This window comes from Uranotaenia lowii, chromosome 1 (genome assembly GCF_029784155.1).
Source record: "Uranotaenia lowii strain MFRU-FL chromosome 1, ASM2978415v1, whole genome shotgun sequence".
In the NCBI taxonomy this organism is placed as follows: Eukaryota; Metazoa; Arthropoda; class Insecta; order Diptera; family Culicidae; genus Uranotaenia; species Uranotaenia lowii.
Window position 1 is genome coordinate 214335183 of NC_073691.1, and position 22588 is coordinate 214357770.

At 40.3% G+C, this 22588-nt stretch overlaps 1 protein-coding gene across 1 annotated transcript; it reads right to left on the minus strand.

Moving 5' to 3' along the window:
- Window positions 1–663: 663 nt before the first annotated feature.
- On the minus strand, window positions 664–21962 carry LOC129738387 (transmembrane protein 132E; the record flags this gene model as incomplete). Its single annotated transcript, XM_055729567.1, has 13 exons — window positions 664–5904; window positions 8410–9255; window positions 9318–9438; window positions 9506–9704; window positions 9767–10376; window positions 11991–12183; window positions 12248–12495; window positions 12563–12881; window positions 12951–13153; window positions 13222–13365; window positions 13428–13653; window positions 13719–13910; window positions 21085–21962. Coding segments are annotated over 13 exons (4194 nt in total), but the record flags the coding sequence as incomplete, so codon positions are not given.
- Window positions 21963–22588: the final 626 nt, after the last annotated feature.

Genomic DNA, 22588 nt, shown 5'->3' on the forward strand with positions numbered 1-22588 from the left:
AAACGATCAACAAAACTCACCGATATAAGCACTTTCTTTGTTTATTTGTTTTTTTTCTTCTGTTCTTTACAGTTACAAATAATTTTTCGTTTATTTGCTTTTATATTTTTTTTGTCATTCTCATTTTTCCACATTTTTCTCAATAATCAATAAAATAATTTATTTAAATAAAATCGTTTTGTTGTTCTGGTTGTTGTTGTTGTCGTTATTACAATAATGCAAAACAAAACAACAGGCGATACCTTTCTACTTCCGTTTTCTGGGGTGGAGTCATCCCCATGAAAATTTTCTCTTTGCTTGCACACACGTTTCGTTTTTTTTCTTTCAATCTGTTAATTTTCTTCTGTTTTTAGCTATCCATAACTCTAGAGTTTTTTCAATGCGCCTTAATCGAAAGATTCATGCAAGACGAGGACAGTTTTTGTTTTGTTTTCTGATAAAGGATAGTTCAAAATAAACGTAGAGTATGTTATTGGTATAATAATGATGTTTTTTTTTCCTTATTTCTTCTATTGTGTTTGTTTTGCACCTGCAGCGATTATTTTTGTCGGCTATTTGTTTTTGTTTTTGTTATGTAAAGTGACACGATTAGGCGTAGAATGAGGTTATGATGCTAAGATGAGATATGAGGAGATGGGGGAAGGTGTACTAACATTTCTGCCATTTTGTTTTTGTGTTTTGTTTTTTTTTTGTGTCAAATTTTGATTACAAACGTCAAAATTGTTCTTTCGGTGTGGTAACTTGTGGTGTGTCAGTGTTTTTGAGATGGCAATTAATTCGGTTCCTATTCTCGGTATAGATAGATATTAATATATGAACTGTAAAATACTACGAGGAAAACATAACCAACATAAAACATGGCTTTGAAACTGGAAGATGCTCGTTTGAAGTTGATCAAAATCAACGAAACAAAAGTTACAATTAGTTAACAACATGCCGACGATGGCAACACGGTTCTGATTGATTTTATATTTTTTGTCGGGAAAATGGACAAACAAAGTCAAAGTGGAAAAAAAGAGGAGTAAGTTTTTCGAAAGATACGAAAATATCAAGAAAAAATATCAAGATGGTTTGCATTGTTCATGTGGGTTCCGATCATTCGTTTTGATAATACTGTGATTGTTTCATGTCTGGTGAACTTGTTCCAAAGTGTTCTAGTATTTTTGTTGTTGTTAGATTTTTAATGAATAATGCGCACATGTAACGAATGTTTTTGTTTTACTTTTTTTGTTGTATTGTATGCATTTTGTTGTCGGGAGCATTGTTTTAACAGCAATATATATGTGTATGCATAATATAATTTGTTATTGAGTTTCACGTGTTTTTTTCTTCTTTTATTTCTCAAGCAGGTTTTGTTTTCAGCATTCATTATATATAATTAAATTTAAATATTTTTTGCATTGCATAACGCGCGATTTTGCCCCTCCCAGCGCAATGTCAGTGAGAGAGTTCACATTTTGGCTTGGCCGAATATGACTCTCAAAACTTCATCTATGGCATACTTCGATTGGATTGGATTTTTTTCTTTTGTTTGTTTGCTATCCCTTTATTTATTTATTTTTTCTTCTTTAATATGACGTTTACAGTATGACTCGCTAACTAGATCGAAATAATGATTAGCCCCCATATTGTGTGTCTCCAAATGTGCGGTGGCTCTCTATAGATACTAAACACGCACGACCGTTTCTTGAAATCTGCATTCTTCCTTCACAAGTTGCTTTATTTTTTATCGTACATGAATTTTCAACAGATTTTCGATTGAGTTTGAGTTCAACACCAAATGCTTTTAATTTTTATTTTTTTGCTTCATCAGATCTGCAATTGATTTCTTCCTCTTTGTGTGTTGCCGGCCCACATTCTGACTGTATAAATACTTTTAGAAATCGTACCTCTTCATTTCAACGATATATCAAATACAAAATATTTGCATTTCCGTTTTGTTTTTTTTTAGTTTTATCTTATTTTTGTTATTGTAAGTATGCGATAAATTTTTCTATATATCTATATACTGACGTTTTTTTTTCTTACTTCTGTTTGTCAATTTGTTTATAGTTTGTTTTGCTATTTTTGCGGAATACGTGTATAATCAAGCTCTTTCATAAACAATATACATATAGCTGGTCGATTTTTTCGGTTGCATGATTTTGTTGCCGTAGATTTTTTTTTGCTATAATGATGGAAGAATCGTGCAAAACAGATGATTGGAAACGATGGTTACAGTTTTTTTTTTTTATTTATAAAACTTTTTTTTATAAAAAAAAAATATGAAACAAAAAGTTTTGAGGATCCCTAGAAAGGAAATGAACGTCACGCATCAAAAATATGTTGAATCAATTCTAACGTACAGATAGTAGGCGAATGTGAATCTGTTTTTGCACACATGTTTTTGTTTTGTGATTTTAAAAAATTCTCGGGAATTTTGCTATCGTTTTACGTGAAAAATTTCAGAAAAAGCTTTAAAGAGAATCAAATGACTGAACTGAGCTAGGTGAATCAAATCAGAAGGAAAATATTGTTCATATTTTTGGTTTCGAGACAGCAATATTGGTAAAAATTCCAAAAATGCCAAAACACATTTCCAGTATTCTTTGTGCAGGGCGATTAGCGAAAAACTTTCCAACTCCCTAAGCTTCATTAGAATTCACAAACTTAACCCTGATTCTCGTAAAAAAATGTTATCTGATTCAAACTATGACTTTGAATCATATTCTGAACCGAACGCCGAAAAACGAATGTGGCACTCTTTGGCTTTCATTCGATTTTTGAATTTAAACAAAAATTTTCAACCAGTTTTAGACATTTGCTTTTCTTCTACATAAAATCAAGAACAACGAAAAAAATACCGTTTCCAATCAAGCAGTTTCGCACATTTATGGTGTTGTGGGTTTGTTTTTACAAAGTCATCTTTAGTTTAAATCTGCGGCCTTTAAAGCACTGAAGAATAGGAATAGAAGGAGGAGGAAGAGGGAAGCCAAGGCATAAAACAGCGCGCGCATACACTATAGTGAGATTAGAATAGAGGGAGATAGTAGATAGTAAATACGATTTTTGTTTGTTTGGTTGGTTTTTGTTGTTGGATAGATGTAGTTTTTGTTTTGCTGTTTGTCCTTGTTAGTTATCTTTTTTGTTTTATTAAGTGCTATGCGATAATGATTTGTCTCAGCGTAGCTGCACATTACGTATGGTTCCAAACATTGCATTTCGATCAGATGCTTGCCTGCTTTAGAGTATTAGCCAGTTAGTAATATTTGAAAAAAAAAAAACAAAAACAAAAAATGAGCATTACTCTCGTTTGTCAGTTTTACTAGTTTTACACATTGAAAAAACAAAACCTTGCTATGCCAGTCTATTTCTCATGAACACCACTACTTACATGATTTGGATGTGTGGGGCCAAATGAATTGCAGGGTTGCCAAATCGAACCGTTCTATTGGCTAATAATTGTGGGAATGTAATGTGTCTCTGGCAATCCTGAAATCAATCGGCACCCTAGGCAAAAACTAATACATATATGAACAAACTGTACAACGTAAACAAGATGTTTTTTTTTGTTTTAACGAAAACTTTGTTCTGCATTTGTTTAAAAGTGTGAGTGTTCATTCGTGATCTTTTCTTTTTACGAGTGTTTGTGTGTGGGTCTTCAAATGTGGCTTATCTGCATAGAAGGTACGCATATATCAGATTTTCAGGGATGTTTTGTTTTGTTTAACATAAAAAAAGGTCACACAACGAACATCGAGCGGTTTTTTTTGCATTCACGTTTACATTACTTCGACCCTATTAGGTTGCTTAACTTTACATACTGCTTCTGCCTTTAGCTTGAACGAAATCCTGCGTTTGCTTTTCTCTTTTTAAGCCTAGTGATTTTTTAAGTTTTTTGTTTCCTTAACAAGCTAATTTTTGGTATCAATTTCCGTATAGACAGGTTTGTGTTGTTTTCTCCATTTGTTTATCTATGAGTGGGTGTGGCATTTTAATTGCAATTATGGCAAAAGATTTCTCGTTTTCATTTCTGCGAATTTGAAATCAATTTTTTCTTCTGAGACTTGAATCATATGACATTCGATTTGAAGGATACAAAACAGTCGAACTAAACACTACGCTTGGTTATAGTAAATTAGGTCCTAACTTTGCCACAAAGGTTTTGAACACTATTTACACAATTAGAAAAAATCACATCTCTTTTTACGCGTTCAGTGATTTGATATGGATCGTTTCCCTTTCATATAGTTCTTTATTTTTTTTTGATTAATTTGTTTTTGCAAAAATGACAATATGAAGCTGATTAATTTTTCTCCGTTTTAGTACCAATTTTTTAACGAACGAGTTTCGAAAAAACAGTGCTGCCAATTTTAGATCGCCCTAGTTAGTATGTATAATAGAAATCGTTTCATTGTTCAGTATGACTTCCCTTTCTTGTTTAAAGCTTCAATAATAATAAATGGTATTTCATATATGTTTCCGGTTAAGTCATACAAGTGCGTTTATATTTTTTTTGTTTTCCTTTACAACTTAGTCCTAGATAACTTCTTTTCAATAATATATACGTTTTTTGTTGTCGTTATAATGATAGTGTTTGTATGCAGTTTTGTAATTTTTTCTTTTCTAAGCTTACGTAAACAAAAAAAAAAACTAGTTTAAAAAATGACTAGACTTTCGATTTGATTTTCCGATCAAATAATACCCACTGGGTTTTGCGATAATCTCTCTCAGCTTAACTTAAATGACCGTGCTCTTTCACTTTGCTTTCACGATTCGTTTTTTCAACTGTGGCATCGCTAAGTTGTGATAGCTTGAGCGTGTGTGTATCTGTGTGTTCGTTTTGTGGGTTTGTGTGTGTATGGGTGTTTCTATGATTCATAACAAACTCAAACTAGTAATACTAAACACTTATCAAAGAAGGCATTGCGTAAGTACGTTTACAATTTTTTCCCCTTAGACTCTCATTTTAGTGTAATTTTGCATGTTTGCTCTTCAATTGCGTGTTGTCTGTGAATTTCGTTCTACTTTTCGCTCTAGATACAGCTTTTATACACATTGTTTTCCTTTTATTTTGCATTGGAAGTACAACTAATGCCTTTTCTTTGATAATACCTATAAATCTCAAATAGAAAAAAAGAGATTTTTGATGTTCTTCCATATAAATATTCAACAATTTTTGTTTTTTTACAGTTTGAAGTTTGCGATCACTGCAAAGATGCGTCGATTCTTGTTTCCAACAGCTTTCACTGGGTTTTCTCTTCTTTGTTTAGCCTAACAGTCATAATGAATCCTATGAGATCAGTTTCTATAATACAGGAAATGTGAGGTGCGAAACGAAATACAAACCACGCTGATGATGAAGAAAGCACATCGTCGTCCCTATTCGGGAAATAAAAAACACACACACTAGCGAATGTTCCAGCTGTCACTTTCTTTCCCCAGTGCTGCCAGCAAAATCATAATTGACACAGCTACACATTAATGTCTGCTTTGGATGGGAGATGACGATGACGAACACAACACAAACACAACAACAGGATACCACTACACACCGCTTGGACGAAATCAGAAACCAGATTCAATAGTAACCCAACCCGCACAAAGCTAAGCTCCTCCGATATATGTATCCTACGCGCAGCTCAGCAGCTGCGACTCACAGTGATGGATGGATGGATGGCAACGCTTCTTCGTTCTTCGGTTCGGCGAATTGGAAACAACAACTTAGCGACGACGGCGACGGCGGCTTCAGGCATACGATTCGCTCAGGTTTTCGAAAAACTTTTCAAAGTTCGGATCATTGATGCCGGGAATGCACGTCGGGCTGCTGACGGGCGAGATGGCCACGTTCCGGTACTGCTGCTGGAACGTGGACAGGATGTCGCGTATCTTTGCAATGATCTCCTGCACTCAGGCATTCGATTCCTGTGGAAGGGACAAGATTTGAATTACATACTCTAAATCTGAGAATCAGTCCCATATTTTTTATCTATAGTTTAAAACTACATGGGTTGAAACAGTGAAGTGATGGGTAAAACTGTTATAAAGTGTAATGTTGCATTTCAAAAGTTCCGTCACAATCTGTTAAGTTTATCCGCAACACCAGGTAAATGTTTGACAATTTGTAGTTAGGACAAATGTATGGCCGTTTTCAAAAGCTTTCCAAAAGCTCCCTAATTAATCTAAACTCTTCTATGGAGGACATGGTGTCGCTAGTGTTTGCATAATAACTCCCATCGCGGATATTGGCAAAAAACCACCAGAGCCAGTTCGCAAGCTGTGAGTAACAAAAGCATTCCAGTGGGTCTTCCGAACAATCAGAGATTTCCTCTGTTAGTCAAAATGCTATTTTTCACAGTGGCAGTCTTTCCTGTATTTCGTTTCCTAATAGACATCTTGTAATTGCGTAACAGCTTTAGTTTTGAGGAAATCTCTGGTTGCTCCGATGGAAAAATTTCAACGAATGATTTTTTTTCATTTAAATTGTAAATTTTTGAAAGAAATGCATGATGTAAACAGCAAGCCGGTGGATAATTTTATTCGAGTTAAGTAGAAGATGAATGAGAATGCTCGTCTTTTGTAGTTCAAAAGTGTGTTTATGGTAAGTAATCGAAAGGCAGAATGGCCAGTAGAGACAAAATTGCCAGGCGAGGACTTCGGTACAGTTGAGGATTCAGGTCCAGTCAAGGCATAGTTGCCAGTCGAGGACTTCGGTCCAGTTGAGGGCTTCGATCCAGTTAAGGACTTCGGTCCATTTGAGGACTTCGATCTAGTTGAGGATTCAGGTCCAGTCAAGGCATAATTGCCAGTCGAGGACTTCGGTCCAGTTGAAGATTTCGGTCCAGTTGAGGACCTTTTTTCAGTTTAGGTCTTCGGTCCAGTCGAGGACTTCGGTCAGACTTCGGTCCAGTTGAGGACTTCGGTACAGTTGAGGATTCAGGTTCAGTCAAGGCATAGTTGCCAGTCGAGGACTTCGGTCCAGTCGAGGACTTCGGTCCAGTTTAGGACTTCGATCCAGTCAAAGACTTCGGTCCAATCGAAGACTTCGGTCCAGTTGAGGACTTCGGTCCAGTTGAGGACTTCGGTCCAGTTGAGGACTTCGGTCCAGTTGAGGACTTCGGTCCAGTTGAGAACTTCGGCCCAGTCGAGGACTTCGGTCCAGTTGAGAATTTCGATCCAGTTGAGGACTTCGGTCCAGTTGAAGACTTAGGTCCAGTCAAGGCATAGTTGCCAGACGAGGACTTCGGTCCAGTCGAGGACTTCGGTCCAGTTTAGGACTTCGGTCCAGTCGAGGACTTCGGTCCAGTTGAGGACTTCGTTCCATTTTAGATATCGGTCCAGTTTAGGACTTCGGTCCAATCGAGGCCATCGGTCCAATCGAGGATTTCGGTCCAGTTGAGGACTTAAGTCCAGTCAAGGCATAGTAGCCAGTCGAGGACTTCGGTTCAGTTGAGGGCTTTGATCCTGTTAAGGACTTCGGCCCAGTTTAGTACTTCGATCCAGTTGAGGACTTTGGTTCAGTTTAGGACTTCGGCCCAGCCGAGGACTTTGGTCCAGTAAAAGACTTCGGTCCAGTTGAGGACTTCGGCCCGGCTAAGGCATAGTTGCCAGTCCAGCACTTCAGTCCAGTTGAGGACTTCGTACCATTTAAGATATCGATCCAGTTTAGGACTTCGGACCAATCGAGGACTTCGGTCCAGTTGAAGACTATAGTCCAGTCAAGGCATAGTTGCCAGTCGAGGACTTCGGTCCAGTTGAGGGCTTCGATCCAGTTAAGGTCTTCGGCCCAGTTTAGTACTTCGGTCTAGTTGAGGATTTCGGTCTAGTTGAGGACTTAGGTCCAGTCAAGGCATAGTTGCCAGTCGAGGAATATCTGTACATTCATGGCAAAGTTTCCTGTGCGGAACTTTGGTTCAGTTAACGTGAAAGCGTCAGTTTATGGTTTCGATTGAATAAAGGCAAAGTTTGCCAGTCGAAAACTTCGGTTGAGTTGAATTGAAACAAACAAGCCAGCTTCGAAAAAAGTTTAGTTCAGGTGCAAATTGTTAGCTTTATTGTTCTTAGCACTTTGACAGAGTACATGAGACTAAATTACAGTTACGACGAAAGTTATGGGAATCGTCAGTTAAAGTTTTTCTTGTTTGGTATACAATGATGGCTGAAAGTTTCTGTTTGTCTTTTTCTAAAGTATTTCGTTTAGTATACTTGGCCAAGTTCGTTAGGTATCAGTATACGTTAAATTAGAGTTTATTTAGGATACAGTTTGTTGCATTTTTTCGAAACCAATCCTTAGCTCGAAAGCCTGTAAAACTGTACACACCATACGCTCAGCCAATTCAGCTCAAATTTTCATTATTTTAACCCATCAACTCAAAATGTGTGTGTGCATACTCAAAAGAAACTGCCCCATGTGTTTCTCGAAACCCTTACCTTCAAGTTGTCGAAGTAGTGCATGATTTGTTCGTAGTCCATATCTAGGTCGTCGAGGCCGAGGCTTTCGCCGGGCCCCAGCTCACTGTCCGGGGTGTTGGCGAACATCGGATTGCCGACGACCGTCGGTTTACTGTGCTTCAGCGGCTGCGGTGGCTTCGGAATCTTTGACTGCTGTTGATCGGCCGGGGGTGTCACGAAGCCACCGTTATCGTCGGAACTCGATTCCAACGTTTTAACTCCCGTTGCCACTACCATTGCCGTCGATGAGGCCGGCCTCGGACTGATTTCGGCCGTCGTCGTCTGAACTGTGGGCGCACTGTTGCTTGCTCCTCCTCCCGCGATAGGATTGCTGTTGCCAATGGCAACGACGGTTGCTTTGTTGGCAACCCTGTTGGTTTGGTTGTTGATGGTGTCAAATTTGAAGGCCGACTTCTGGGCACACTGCTGTACCAGACGTTCGGCCATGTGAAGATCTTCCGGATTTCGGCTGCTGTAACCGGATGGACCCGCCAGGGGTGATATTTGCTGTGACTGTTGTTGCTGCTGCTGCTGTTGCTGAGGGTGAGATATCACCGAGAAGCCCATGTTTTCGAACGAATGTGGTGACTTAGTGGACTGCCGGATGATCGGTTGTACCGAATACTGGGGAATACTGTTGTTGAACAGGGCTGCATTGATCTGCTGCTGGGTGAAGTTTAGATTACGCTGAACGGGATTGCCGCCATGTAGCTGGATTTCAAAGGCCGGATTTGTCGTTGAGCAGCTTCCGGTGTTACTGCTGCGGGCGTAGCGTGGATGAACTCGCGGCCTCGGGTTGCGCATTTGAATCATCGGGGGTTGATCCTGAGAAAATTGGACAAAGGCGTTAGGTACCTTTACTTACAAAAGTGCAAAAGTTTTCTTACTCGGTTTGCAATATTGGCTGTCACACCCATGTTACGATGAGGAGGAACCGGTGGACGGTAGTCCACGCCTTCAATGATCGGGATACCGTGCGGCGGAAGCGGCGGTGCTTTTTCATCCTCACTATAAATTCAAAAAAGTTATGTATAAATTTTGGAAACCTTTTAATTTGGATTTGGTGCAAACTCACCTAATAGTCCTACTTCGGCGATCCCGCTTGTTGTAGGTGCAGGAATTCACCAGCTGCTGCGTTTGACCTTCGACGCCAGCACTTGACGACGGTAGTCGAATGTGGTTTGGATTTTCGAAACCATTCACCTGGACAATACTTTCTTCCGCATCGCCATACTTGGAATTCATCGGGTTGTTGATGATGTGCATTCGTGAATCTACAAGGTTAAAAAACTGTTACCTCGAATACTTTAAATAGCTTGGATTTCTGAACACTAACCTCTAGGATTTCCACTCATATCGTGCCCATTGGTCGAACGATCCATCGTAGCCCGCCCAAGCCAGACCCAATCGTGTGCGTTCGTGGTCGATTCCGTAGCCTTGTTAACCCCACCGAATACAGACGCATTTCCCATGCCATCCCGAACGCTGGCCTCACCGGTCACATCAATCGTAACCGGACGGAACTTCGAGGCGTACACAACACACGATATGACAAAGACCCCTATAGCCAGACAAAACGCCGCCAACAGAACGTACATGCCAATTTCTAGTGAAGTTGCGTCCGCATAAACCATACTCTTGCTGTTCACGTAGCCCGGAATACCACCCCGGTGCTGCCGCGATGGTTGCAGCGCGGCCGCCGGACCCTCTTGACTTCCGGTGTCATCCTTCAGTGGGATACCTATCAAAATATCAGCCAAATCACTTAGATCCCGCCCACTTGGTTTGCGCTCTCGTCCAACGGTACCGTCGTTCTGGACCGTATCGGGTCGAAGGCCGCCACCATTGCCACCGGTTCCGGCACTATCGCCCGAAGTCGTCGAGCTGAAATCCACCTGTACCGAAGCGAGGGCGCTCACCAGAGGACCGACCGACGATTTCATTCCCTGCAAAAGCGTTAAAAAAATAGCGGGTATAAGTGAATGGTTTCTGGGCATCTGGCATTTATAAAAAAAAAACATTCCAGCGAAAAATGTATCGGGACTAATGGAGGTACGTTGAGCATAGAAACTTAGATTTGAACGATTACGATACCATCATTGGTGTCGATACAGCGTGGATTAGCAGTTGAGGGAGAACAATTGGGAACTGGACTTTAGCTGAAAACTTTCTTGAAACAACTCGAAGCTGCACTTGGAATGTGAAGGTTTTGTGTGTGGTATCGGGTGTATTAAATTATGTGTTGCTGAATTAAGAAAATGTGTTCGATGAGTGACCTTAAGCGAGCAACATACAACAGATCCGTTTAATTCTTGATCTCGTCTAAAAAGTCCGAAAATCAAATCTGTTGGATGGATGCTCTCAAACAAAGCGTTGAACTATTCAAACTACTGGTGATAATTTGGATAAGGACAGACATGAGACTAGCACTGTTTTAAACTTCTCAAACCGCAACCCAGGCCTGTGAGGAGGTTGGGCCGTAATCCGGTAGACTTGGTCGACAGGTGAAATGTTCCTCGGAACAATGGCAGCGGTGATCTATTACTAAACCTGCTTGCTTGGTCTTTGAATTCAACAGTCTATGGGCCTAGCATTCGGACAAGAAGTTGGACTGAGGGGGGTTACTCTTATCAGTTGCTAATAGCAACTGATCCCATGGTTGGAACATCATAAAATTTAGTAATAATTCAAATTACAGTACTGGTAGAAAGGATTACAGCCAGTTGCTCAATGTGTGGACCCCAATTCAACGCGGGTAGGAAAGGTGGTAGGCACAAGAGATTACAGAGGTGTCTAGGTTCGACACCAACGCGAGTGACCTAGTAAAACTGAATGACAGTTCAACAAGGGAACCTAGGTCTGGCCCTGAATAAAAAAAACGGCTTGGAGAATAAAAAGTTGACCTATCGTATTTGGGTTCATACAGTTTGGTTTGGTATTGAATTGAAATATCGGGGTAGAATAACTTCATTGTAGAAGATTATCCAAGTAAAGTGCTAGAGTAAAGTAGCCAGAAGGAAAGTCAGGATCTCATAGGAAATTATATTGAAAAACGATAGTTTCTAGGCCGGCGAGGGTATCTGGCCCGTTGTAGCATGACTTTTTTGACGAAAATTAACTAAGAGCTGCTCGAAAAAGATTGAAATATTGACCTACTGTAAGTGTGAGGATAAATTTCCTGTTTGTGCGAGTGTGCGACACCAAAACTGTCCTAAAGTCAAAGCAGTGCTAATCCAAGTCTGGACAGGACAATGATTTTATTATTAGAGCATATATGAAAACTGGTACTTTTACCTTATGACTTAGTGTTATTAAATGAACGATCTTCTATGTGATTAAAGTTAGCTCAAATATTTTAGATTTCTAGGGTTTCAATGAAAATACACCAATTTAATAATGAAATGTTCGATCGATCTTCCGAACGATGTGTTTTCATTGAAACTATTGTTTTACCGATAAATAATTCCCTTTTAAGCTATTTGTGGTTCCAGTATTGTTGATAAACTCAATTAATAATATATAACCTAAAAAAGGTAAGCATTACATAAACGGCATCTCACCTGCTTCGATACCGGGATGTTCCGTCGCAGTCGGCACTCCTCCGAAAGAAGCAGCGTAACCCGTAGCAAATCTCCGTTACCTTCACCGACGGCAATGACCCGCGGATGGTGAGACGCAAGCATCGGTGCAAAGGCCACTACCTCCGTATCCAGGCTTTCCACCAGCAGAAAATAGTCATCTACCGAGATATCCCTAAAAAAGTTTTAAAACACGTTAGAAAGTTCTACAAAATAAGTGATAAAATCCCTCGACACACCTCAGTGGAGTCCGCGAACCATCAGAGAACTCGAGATCAATGTCCAGCAGACCCTCTTGGTACTGGGCCGTAAGCTTACGGGTTACCGAAGTCTCAGCAATGTATCCATTCTCGATCGCGTTGTCACTGGAGATCGCTAACTGTAGGCCGGATACCACTCGGACCAGCAAACGTGTCAGGCTGACCTTGTCACTTCCAACGCGGACTTCCCGTGCACCGATCACTCGTCCAGTGATGGGCGAGAGGACCTTTTGGATGACAAAAAATCATTGAATAATTAAATGCTTCCGAAAGACGGTACAAGTTTTCACAAACCTGCACATCGGTTCTTCCCATGGCTCGACCTTGAAGTGTTCTGCCTCTTAATGTAGCAATTTTTGGATCAGCTACCCGTAATAGAGGTTGCACAAGATCCGTCACTCTCAGGCCCGTTCTTCTGGAGATCAGATAGCTCACGCGACCCGAATCTTGATCGACCGCCAAGAAGCGGGCGTAAACCTCCACAGGACTTTGCTGATACCGCGCCCGGCACACATTTCGCTCAGTCGAAACCCCATTGGTAAAATCGTCTCCATGATGGCCACCACTCCAACCGTAGGCTCGCTTTCGTCGGCGGATCTTACCGTTGGCGCTTCTGTAGAAAATAAGCATTAAGTTTAACAGTCTGATGAGCACCACTACGCTCATTTTATGGACAACTTACACATTGTGATCTTCCGGAATCTTCCAACCCTTGATCTGTGACAGACGAAAATCTGCAACGGACACTTCCAGAGGAAACTCGGGCATCCAAACTGTGAACTTCGCCAAACCGGTATACGTTCCATACTTAACCAGGACAGAGGCATTCGATGATCCACGTGCTTCTGAACCATCTACGTAGACCGAACTACAGGACGATGATACCTATGTTTTTTTGTGAAAAAAACGGTTTACGACAATCCTTAACCCTGAAAAAATTAACTATCGGTTACCTTTATAACACTCTCATCCTCCGCATGGCAAGAACTCTGCAACGTAACGTCGGCAACTTTTCCAGCTTGCGATACTATGAAAACTTTCATAGCTTGCGAGACTTGCCGTCCGGTCAAAACAGCCGTGTTCATCAACTCCCAATTCTGTGATAAATATAATGAACATGTTTAATCTTATAAGACTTCAATGGTCTTCAACTTCCTACCTTAGCAATTGGTAGCACGGCCTGAATGTCATCCTTTTGGATTTCCAGCTTGGCCACGATCTTCTTGCGGCTTTCCTCGTGCGGAGAGTTCGATGCCTCTGCCGAAAGTTCCTTGATTTTGGGCCCATCATGCACGTAGCTCACGGACCACACAATTCGACCACCATCCCAGTGATCTTTGGTATCGTTGGCAACCTCCAGCAGCCACGAGAACACTTCTTGGATCCTACCGAAAAAAAGTTTCAATAATTTTTTATCTAACTTGAGACATTGATAAAATCGAGTTCATACCTATTGGCATCGTCAACGCCGGCCCCTCCACTTCCGGAGGAAGAAGCAACCGGACTGTCCGGATCCTGATCCTTACGGAAGGCAGTCACTCGGGCGACCGTGTGTTTTGTGTTCTCCTTCTCGACCGAGACGTTCCACTCCTCGGACGAGGCGCTGGCCCCCAGGATTCGCATACCGGCCTTGACTCGAGCTCTACATTTAGACAAAAAGGAACAAATGAACCAATTAATAACACGTTATTATATGTTATTTTCATGAAAGTATAAACTTAAATTAAAGTAGATCGTGTTAAATTAAGATTGTATCATTGACTATGACACCAACGCTACGTGGTATTTTATCGGGCCCCTGGGTATGAAAAACGACCCTGATAGTACGTGGGTACCGTTTGAGTTAGCTGGTTTTTAAAATCTCGCGTTAGAGTAAACGCTGTAAACTAAGCAATGAAGCCAAAAGCTGTGTGGTGGCGGCTTATAGAATACTACCACTGGGATACTGGTCCACGTCGTAAAAGGCGACTTATCCAGTACTTCCCATATGCGTTAGTCATTCTTCAAATGCGACTTTCACATTGGGAGGGGGGAACCTTGGCTTGGTTCCAAGCCAAGTTTCTTCAGGGAGGATTCACCAATTGTGCTTATTGCTATTAATGCGCATGCACGAGTTGTATTCTCCTAAATTTTGTAAACACCCGCTTCAAGGTGGTTCTGTGCCTGCGGGCCCCAAAGTGGGGGTAGGAGGGTGTATAATAATCCTATCTTAAGCAGAACGTTGTTAAGGTCTGCACTATAGCCAGGCACTGGTGCAAAGGGCCGTATTTTTCCTGGCAACTCGTGGGATTCAGATTAGACACACGATTTTTAAATTTTCATCCTGTATGGGATACCCCGCTTCATGCGTTGATATGAAGGTGCAGAGGTTCTTGTGTGTGATGGAAATATGTGTGGAATTCTTTGATAGAAATGCTTTCTATTAAGGTTGTACAGATAAATCTGCAGCACAAAAGAACCGCTACACTTAACTTATGTCGTTTAATCCTTAATGGAACTGCATCAATCGCCTTGGTCTAAGAACCCTATTTCCGAAATGGAACTTTTTACTTAGGGAATTTGCTCAAACCAAACTTTACTGTGTTCAGTGTAATTGGAATGACTAGTGCCCGAATAATGCCTCGTGCATGTATATTGATAAACAATTCTTTAAATGCAACACTTATACCCAATCTAACAACAAGAGACATTTGCGTCGTTCAGGTTTCGCTGCCTGATAGAAAATACATCTACTGTTCAGCATACTCACCATATGAACAATCATCCCCTACGGATGATTTAAAAAATGTCATTTCATTCTGTGAATCACAAAATATACCTCTTGTAATTGGCTGTGATGCCAATGCCCATCATTTTGTATGGGGTAGCTCAGATATCAATCTGAGAGGCTTAAATTTAATGGAATATTTAAGCAGCACTGATTTAGAAATTCTAAATGTAGGAAATAAACCAACTTTTGTTAGGTGTGACAGAGAAGAGGTGATTGACATCACACTTTGTTCTAGAACAATTTCTCAGGAAATTTCAAATTGGCATGTGCCTAACGAAGAATCGATTTCTGACCACAGGTTTATCTATTTTGAACACTCAGGTGAGTTTTTAGAAACAATTACATTCAGAAACCCAAGAACAACTAATTGGGACCTATATTTGGAGCATATTGCTATTAAATTTCATGGATATACACCTGAAATTACTACTCCTTCTGAGTTGGATGAAGTGGTTGCAAAAACCACCGAAATTATTTTAAATTCTTATGAAGAAGCGTGTCCCGTACGAACGTTGAAATTCAACAAAAACAGTACACCATGGTGGAACTCAAATCTCAGTAAATTACGAAAAAACTGCAGACGCTCTTGGAACCGAAGGCGCACGGAAGGTTTTGATGCTTTCAAGTTGGCTCGCAGAGCTTACCGGAAAGCAACAAGAGCTGCCGAACGCTCAAGTTGGCAGAGCTACTGCACAAACATTTCAAGCTTGCACGAAGCAAGTAGGTTAAATAAAGTCTTAGCCAAATCAAAAGATTATCAGGTTTCATACCTTAAAACCCCTAGTGGTGATTATACATCAATCGACGAAGAAACATTAAGTTGTCTATTCAATACTCACTTTCCAGGATGTGTTGATCAAGATTCATCGATAGAGCCTGAGTTCTTTTCTGGAAGTCTAGATTCCTTGCATTTTGCTCGGAAAATAGTTACTACAGAATCGATCAAATGGGCAATCGATGGTTTTGCTCAATACAAATCTCCTGGAAGTGACGGTTTATTTCCAGTTTTGCTTCAAAAAGGTTTCGATCATTTCAAACACATATTAAGAAAAATAATGATAAGCAGTTTTGCTCATGGATATATTCCTAAACTTTGGCGGCAGATAGCCGTGAAATTCATCCCTAAAGGGGGACGATCATCATACGACGAAGCCAAAAGCTTTCGTCCTATAAGTCTAAGTTCATTTCTATTAAAAGCACTTGAACGTTTAATTGATCATCATATCAGGCAAGAATGCCTTGTCCAACATCCGCTTAATGCGACACAACATGCATACCAAACAGGAAAATCAACATTAACTCTTCTGCACAACGTAGTACATAATATTGAAAATAGTTTTTCACAGAAAGAATCATGTCTAGGAGCATTTCTAGACATAGAAGGAGCATTTGATAATGTCTCGTTTACATCAATAATGGATGCGGCACTACTTCATGGAGTGCCTAGTATTATAACTAACTGGATTAGCGCAATGCTAAGTAACAGGAATCTTCATTCGTCTTTAAGACAGGCTTCAATAACAAAAGTTAGCACACGTGGTTGCCCACAGGGAGGTGTACTATCACCTCTTTTGTGGAACCTAGTTGCAGACGGCTTGTTGAGAAAACTCAATGACCGTGGAATACCAACCTATGGATTCGCAGATGATTATCTTCTGCTGGTAAGAGGTTTGTGCATAAGCACATTATTTGATATAATGCAACAAGCTCTGCGCTCTGTTGAACGATGGTGTTCTCATGTAGAACTTTCAGTTAATCCTCTAAAAACTAGTATTGTTTTATTTACTAAAAAACGTATCACCCGCGGGGTGCGCCCTCTGCTGTTTTATGGTTCCGAAATCACCGTGTCTAATCAAGTTAAATATTTGGGTGTCATTCTTGACTCCAAATTAAACTGGTCTGATCACATTGAATTCAGAATCAAAAAAGCATGCATGGCCTTCGGACAATGCCGACGTGCAATCGGAAAAAACTGGGGACCCAAACCTAAACATATTCACTGGATTTATTCCACAATAGTAAGACCAATTCTGGCCTATGGGTGTCTAGTGTGGTGGCAAAAAGGAGAAGTTGCAACAGTTCGGACTAAACTAAATCACCTTCAAAGAATGTGTCTCTTAGGGATGTCCGGATCGTTCACAACAACTCCTACTGCAGCACTAGAAGCTCTGTTTTCTATCAAACCTCTACACTTGTTCCTAAAACAGGAAGCCTTCTCACGTGCTTTTCGTCTACAGGCAGTTGGTCTCTGGCTGTCAGGAAATATCGAAAGATCATCGAGTCATACAAATGTGTGGCCTGAATTAGTTAGATTAAACAAGTTTAATCTAGCGCCAAACGATTTAACACTCTCGAGTAGTTTTCCCTACATGGGGTTTAAAGTCAAATTTCCTTCTCCTCAAGAATGGTTATCAGGTTTCGTAGAGGACCAAATGTCCTCTCATATTGTATTCTATACTGACGGTTCATTATCAAACGGCCGTGCAGGTGCAGGAATTTACTGTCACGAGTTGAACATAGAATATACTCAACCTCTAGGAAAATATTGTACAGTCTTTCAGGCTGAGCTATATGCTATTATGTATGGAGTGCAAATTGCACTTCAAAAGAAGATTATGTTCAGAACAATTTATTTCTGTTCAGATAGCCAAGCAGCTATCAAATCACTCAGTGCTTCCAGTTCTAGATCAAAACTGGTAATCGCATGCCGGAAAGCAATCGAAGAACTTGCTGAAGGCAATGGATTAAACCTTCTATGGGTACCCGGACATAAGGGAATTTTTGGAAACGAATGCGCCGACGAACTCGCTAGAGCAGGGTCGGAAAAGGAATTTTACGGACCAGAGCCGGCTGTCCCAATATCACCATGTTGGTTCAGAAACCAAATTCAAACTTGGTCCTCTAACCAGCATGAACGATACTGGGAAGAGTTGGACACTTGTCGTCAAACTAAATTATTTTTAGAAAAACCATCTCCAATCATATCGAGTTACTTATTAACTTTAAATAAATCTCATTGCAGCATCTTGATCAGAGCACTCTCCGGTCATTGTAAACTCAACTATCACATGCACAACATTCAGCGTGCTGAATCTCCAGTATGTGGTAGTTGTGAATCAGATGTGGAAGATCCCTTCCATCTTATATGTAACTGTCCCTCATTTGCCAGACTACGTTTTCGTACTCTGGGATCTTACGCTTTAAGCGAATCTGAGTTTAAGAAATTAAACTTAAAAAACATTCTATCATTCCTTACCGAATGTAGAAAAGAGCTTTAATGCTAATAATCCCTAGTGGAAAGGCTTTATGCCATCTTAAATAGATTGAATTTATTTCTTCCTTTTATAGGTTTTTCAGGTTTCTCAGGTAAATGATGAAATCTTGGATAAAAAAAAAGGCTAGGCACAATTTTCCCGTATGTTTGGATAACGTGCCGCTATTAAGCCTACCCCCATTCTGATACCTGACGTGGGTACCGTTTGAGTTAGCTGGTTTTTAAAATCTCGCGTTAGAGTAAACGCTGTAAACTAAGCAATGAAGCCAAAAAGGGACACGATCACCGAGTTAACTCAGAACTGTTGGATTCGAGAGAACGCTCTTGAACTTCTGCCTAATGTTGCGCTTTGATTTCTGAGATTTGCTGAATCTTTGACGTTCTTCTTCAAAGTAATTTCTATTTGCCCTCAAGAAGATCGTCATTTTCGATAACTTCCTCAATGAGGTGTTACCGAATGATACTCCTTCCAATGAGGTTTTCTATTTAAGAGCTTGTACGATCTTCTTAACTCCAAGGCAGCATGACATTGTCTCAAAGTCAAGAGAGAAGTAGGCGATGACTCTTACGCACCGCACGCGTTTTTTCTCTGTCCGCAATTTTTGTGTTTTTGTAAATTTATATGTATGATGGAAACTATTGATATGGTAGATAAACCATACAGTAACCCACGTGGTACCTGGGATAATAGGGATCGTTCTGATGGAAGTGTAAAAAGAAAGTTACCAATCAGGGGCAACTAGTTTGATTCTAAAAGCTGATGAGAGGAAGTTTTTTCCATTGTATTTACTAGAAAATATGTTATTTTCTGGGAATTTAAAATTTGAAACGAAGAAAATCAAATAAATCCCACTAGTCGTAGATTCCGGCCGTCGTACATCCTTTTTCGATAGTGTCTTTTCTTTTGACGGTTGGGTTTTTCCCATATCCAAATGGTTGTTTTCGAATTGCTAAGCAGAAGCAAATATGATTTGAAGTTCAATTGGCATTTACTGGGAAGTGAAAATATGAGTATAGATCACAAATAGACGATGCACTGTGAGTAAGATGATCGTAAAGATTTCTCGACCAGAGTATATTTTTTTCCAATCGTGACTTGTAGGTTGTTGACGAAAATTGTAATGATGCATGGCCTGCTATGCAGGTGCGAAAAAAAACTTACCCAAATAGGAAGGTGATATGATATAAACTTAATTTAACATCGAAAAGTATGATATTGAGTATGGTATTTTTTCAAACCTTTTAAATCCTACCTTATGTTCTAATTATGTTGTTTTCTTTTTTTCTGTATTTCTTTTCAAAAGCGAATAAATAAAGGCGCTATATCCTTGGTTATAGATTTGAAATGGTAGTATACAAGAATCTCAGAATCAATATTAAACCAATTAACGATTTATTGATAATACTGAGCTGAAAATTCTTCGAAAGCTTTAAAATGCACTTTTTTTCGATTTTGAGATCTCTGTATACAAAATATGTCATTTTTTCCGTTCGAGCACCTCTCATAAATGCCTAAAAAAAACTATAAAACTCTACAAAATCACTTCATAAAATTTGTTTTACCTACTACATCACAATTAAAGCTATGATAATTTAGTATCCGGACACCGTATTTCGGTGATAGCTTCGTTACTAGAAATATGCAAAACTTTAGTAGCTTTGTGTTGATTATGAAAAGGACTATCTTGCCTATTTTTTAAAGATTTTTGAGTTAGAGAGTATTAGATATATTTACGATGCAAAAATACATGGTAAAAATAATTTTGCACAATCGCCTCGGAAATACTTCATTGTCGACTTGAAAACTCATGAACTGTTCATTTTTTCTGACTTTGGCCCAAATGATTAAGAAGTATTAGGAGCCATTCTAGGATGCTCACGAAGTTCAATTCAAGCATCGAAGTGGAATCCTTGATCTCAAATATGGCTAAAAAGACTATGTTTATTGCGAATTACTGAATGTAGACTGTAGACCCCTTAACTATGCAGTAAATCCGTTTCCGGCAGACAAAAAGTGTTGCCAGTCTAGTAGACATCCAGGAAATAACTAAAAATTAGTAGTCTCATGGCTCGCAATCTGTGCAACCGGTGTTTACGCAATGTGACAGAAGTGTTTTGATGGACAAAGAAATTTATGTTAAAACCGAATTCAGGAGGCCAAATTCTTCGAGATGCCTACTCATGAAAAGATAACAACCAGATTCCAATTGGTTTTTCCAGATGGATTTGTGTAAAATATCATGATTTTGCGAAAGTTTTGCTTCTGTGATAAAAATAGTTAATCAATAATATGACTGATAAAAGTGTGCAAAGTTAAAAAAAAAGAGATTTTATGATAAAGTAAGAGTATTTATTAAAATCAACGGACATTTTTTTATATATATTTTTTCATTAAATATCATATCAAGACCTTCATTTCCTCCATAAAAAGTTTTTCGATCAAATGAATAGTTTTTAAAATACACACGTTTATAACTGCACGGATTCTAAATGGGCAGACGCCTTTTAAATTCATCTCCTTGAGCTAAACTTCAAGCAATGCGAAGCTATAACACTTTGCCTTAAACTTGGTAAATCTATTTTGAACACTCAATGAACGGACCTATGTTTAAAAGTGATGCCTCAACTCGAGGAAGATTTTCCTTGGGGCAAAAAGTTATACCTACAGTCTTCAGAGAGAAACAAAAACCTATGCATTTAACCAGTTTTACGATTTAAACATTTTCCTAAGAGTAGTTCCAATATAGCTTAAATTACGGTATTGAATCTCACCTTACAATGAAAACGGCAATGTTCTGTCCGGGTTCCGGGTGCAGGAACACGGGCACATGAATTTTTGACAGAGGGTATAGCGACTGTTGCGGTACCATCATGGTCAACGTGTCATCGGCTCGCAGCTCCTTGTACGGCATCTGAGACGGAACCAGGGGAACCTTGGCAAACGGCGTCAGCGGTTGGATCTGTACTTTTGGTTCACACATTTCGGGACTCCGAGCCGGTGGCTCGAAAACGCTGTACGACACCTGCACCATGCGTTGCGGCGTCTTGAGTAGGGTTTGCGGTCGACCATCTTTTTCCGGAGGTGGAAGCAGTGGCCACCAGCTGGAGGGAATCACAACTTCCGCTACACAAACGCCATCCTCACCTTCCGGCATGCAGCGTCCCTTGAGTGGTGTCTTATTGCCGATGGAAGCGTGCAGCAGTACGCAGATCTTCTGTCGCTGTAGATGTCCACCAGGATCAGCGCCCGCATGAAAAAGAACCCTTAAAACAGGTGAGTCCCGTGGTATGCTACTTTTCACTAGATGTGCCGAAATGTCCAGATGAAGATTCGATTGCTGCAGGTCTATGAGGGCCGCCGTCGTATTCTGGCCGGCGTCCATGGAAGACTCCAGGACGTCCGGTACGATGTAGCGTGCTGGGACGGTTTGTTTCGTCGAGAAGGGTCCATAGCTGGCTCGTATCGAAACTGGTTGACTAGTTTGCACGACCGTAAATCGATCGATAGAAAGCACGGAATCCGATATCGATCGACCCTTTCCGGAGGGACTGGGCACCGAACTTTGCCGGGGCGAGTGCTTCAGAAAAAATCCACTGTCTGGTGTCTCGAAGTGAACCTCCACTGCCAATGATGAGCCTGTTGGGAGAAATAAGAAAACAAATCATTAGATCAATTGTATGTACTCGTAAAGGTAAGAAAAGTAGGTACTAAAGATAAATGCTTTCATCGGAATCGGTGTCACCTTAGCGACACCAGCCAAACCAGGGCGCTCCTTATTATCTTATCTCGGTATTGGCCATTTGCCAGTGTGCAACACTCGTCAATCCAATTTCTGTTTATGTTTATTTTTAATTTCCATTCAACTCCCTTCGGGCAGGAAAGCTGAATGAGCGCGTCGTCGTTTTATTTTCTGTTTACTAATTACTGATAACATCCCTCCTGCATCATCATCGACAGAAAGATTGCAGAGGAAGTAACCCCGCGCCCTACTTCTCGCCTCTTCCTGTCTAATCGAAATTGCTCTCCATTTACGCTACTGTGTATGATGTCGACGCTGCTGTTCAATGGGCGAATAATCTCCGTTTTATTAGCAAACTTAATCGAGCTCATTTCCGTTGATCTTTCACCCGCGCGTCTTGAGCAAGTGCCTAACGCCCATCATTCTCATCATCGCCTTGACACGATCTGTTCATAACAAACCGAAAAGAGACGCGTCTTCGAAACGAACGTACGAAAAAAAAGCAACCGCAGCAACCGTATGCCCTTTTGACACAA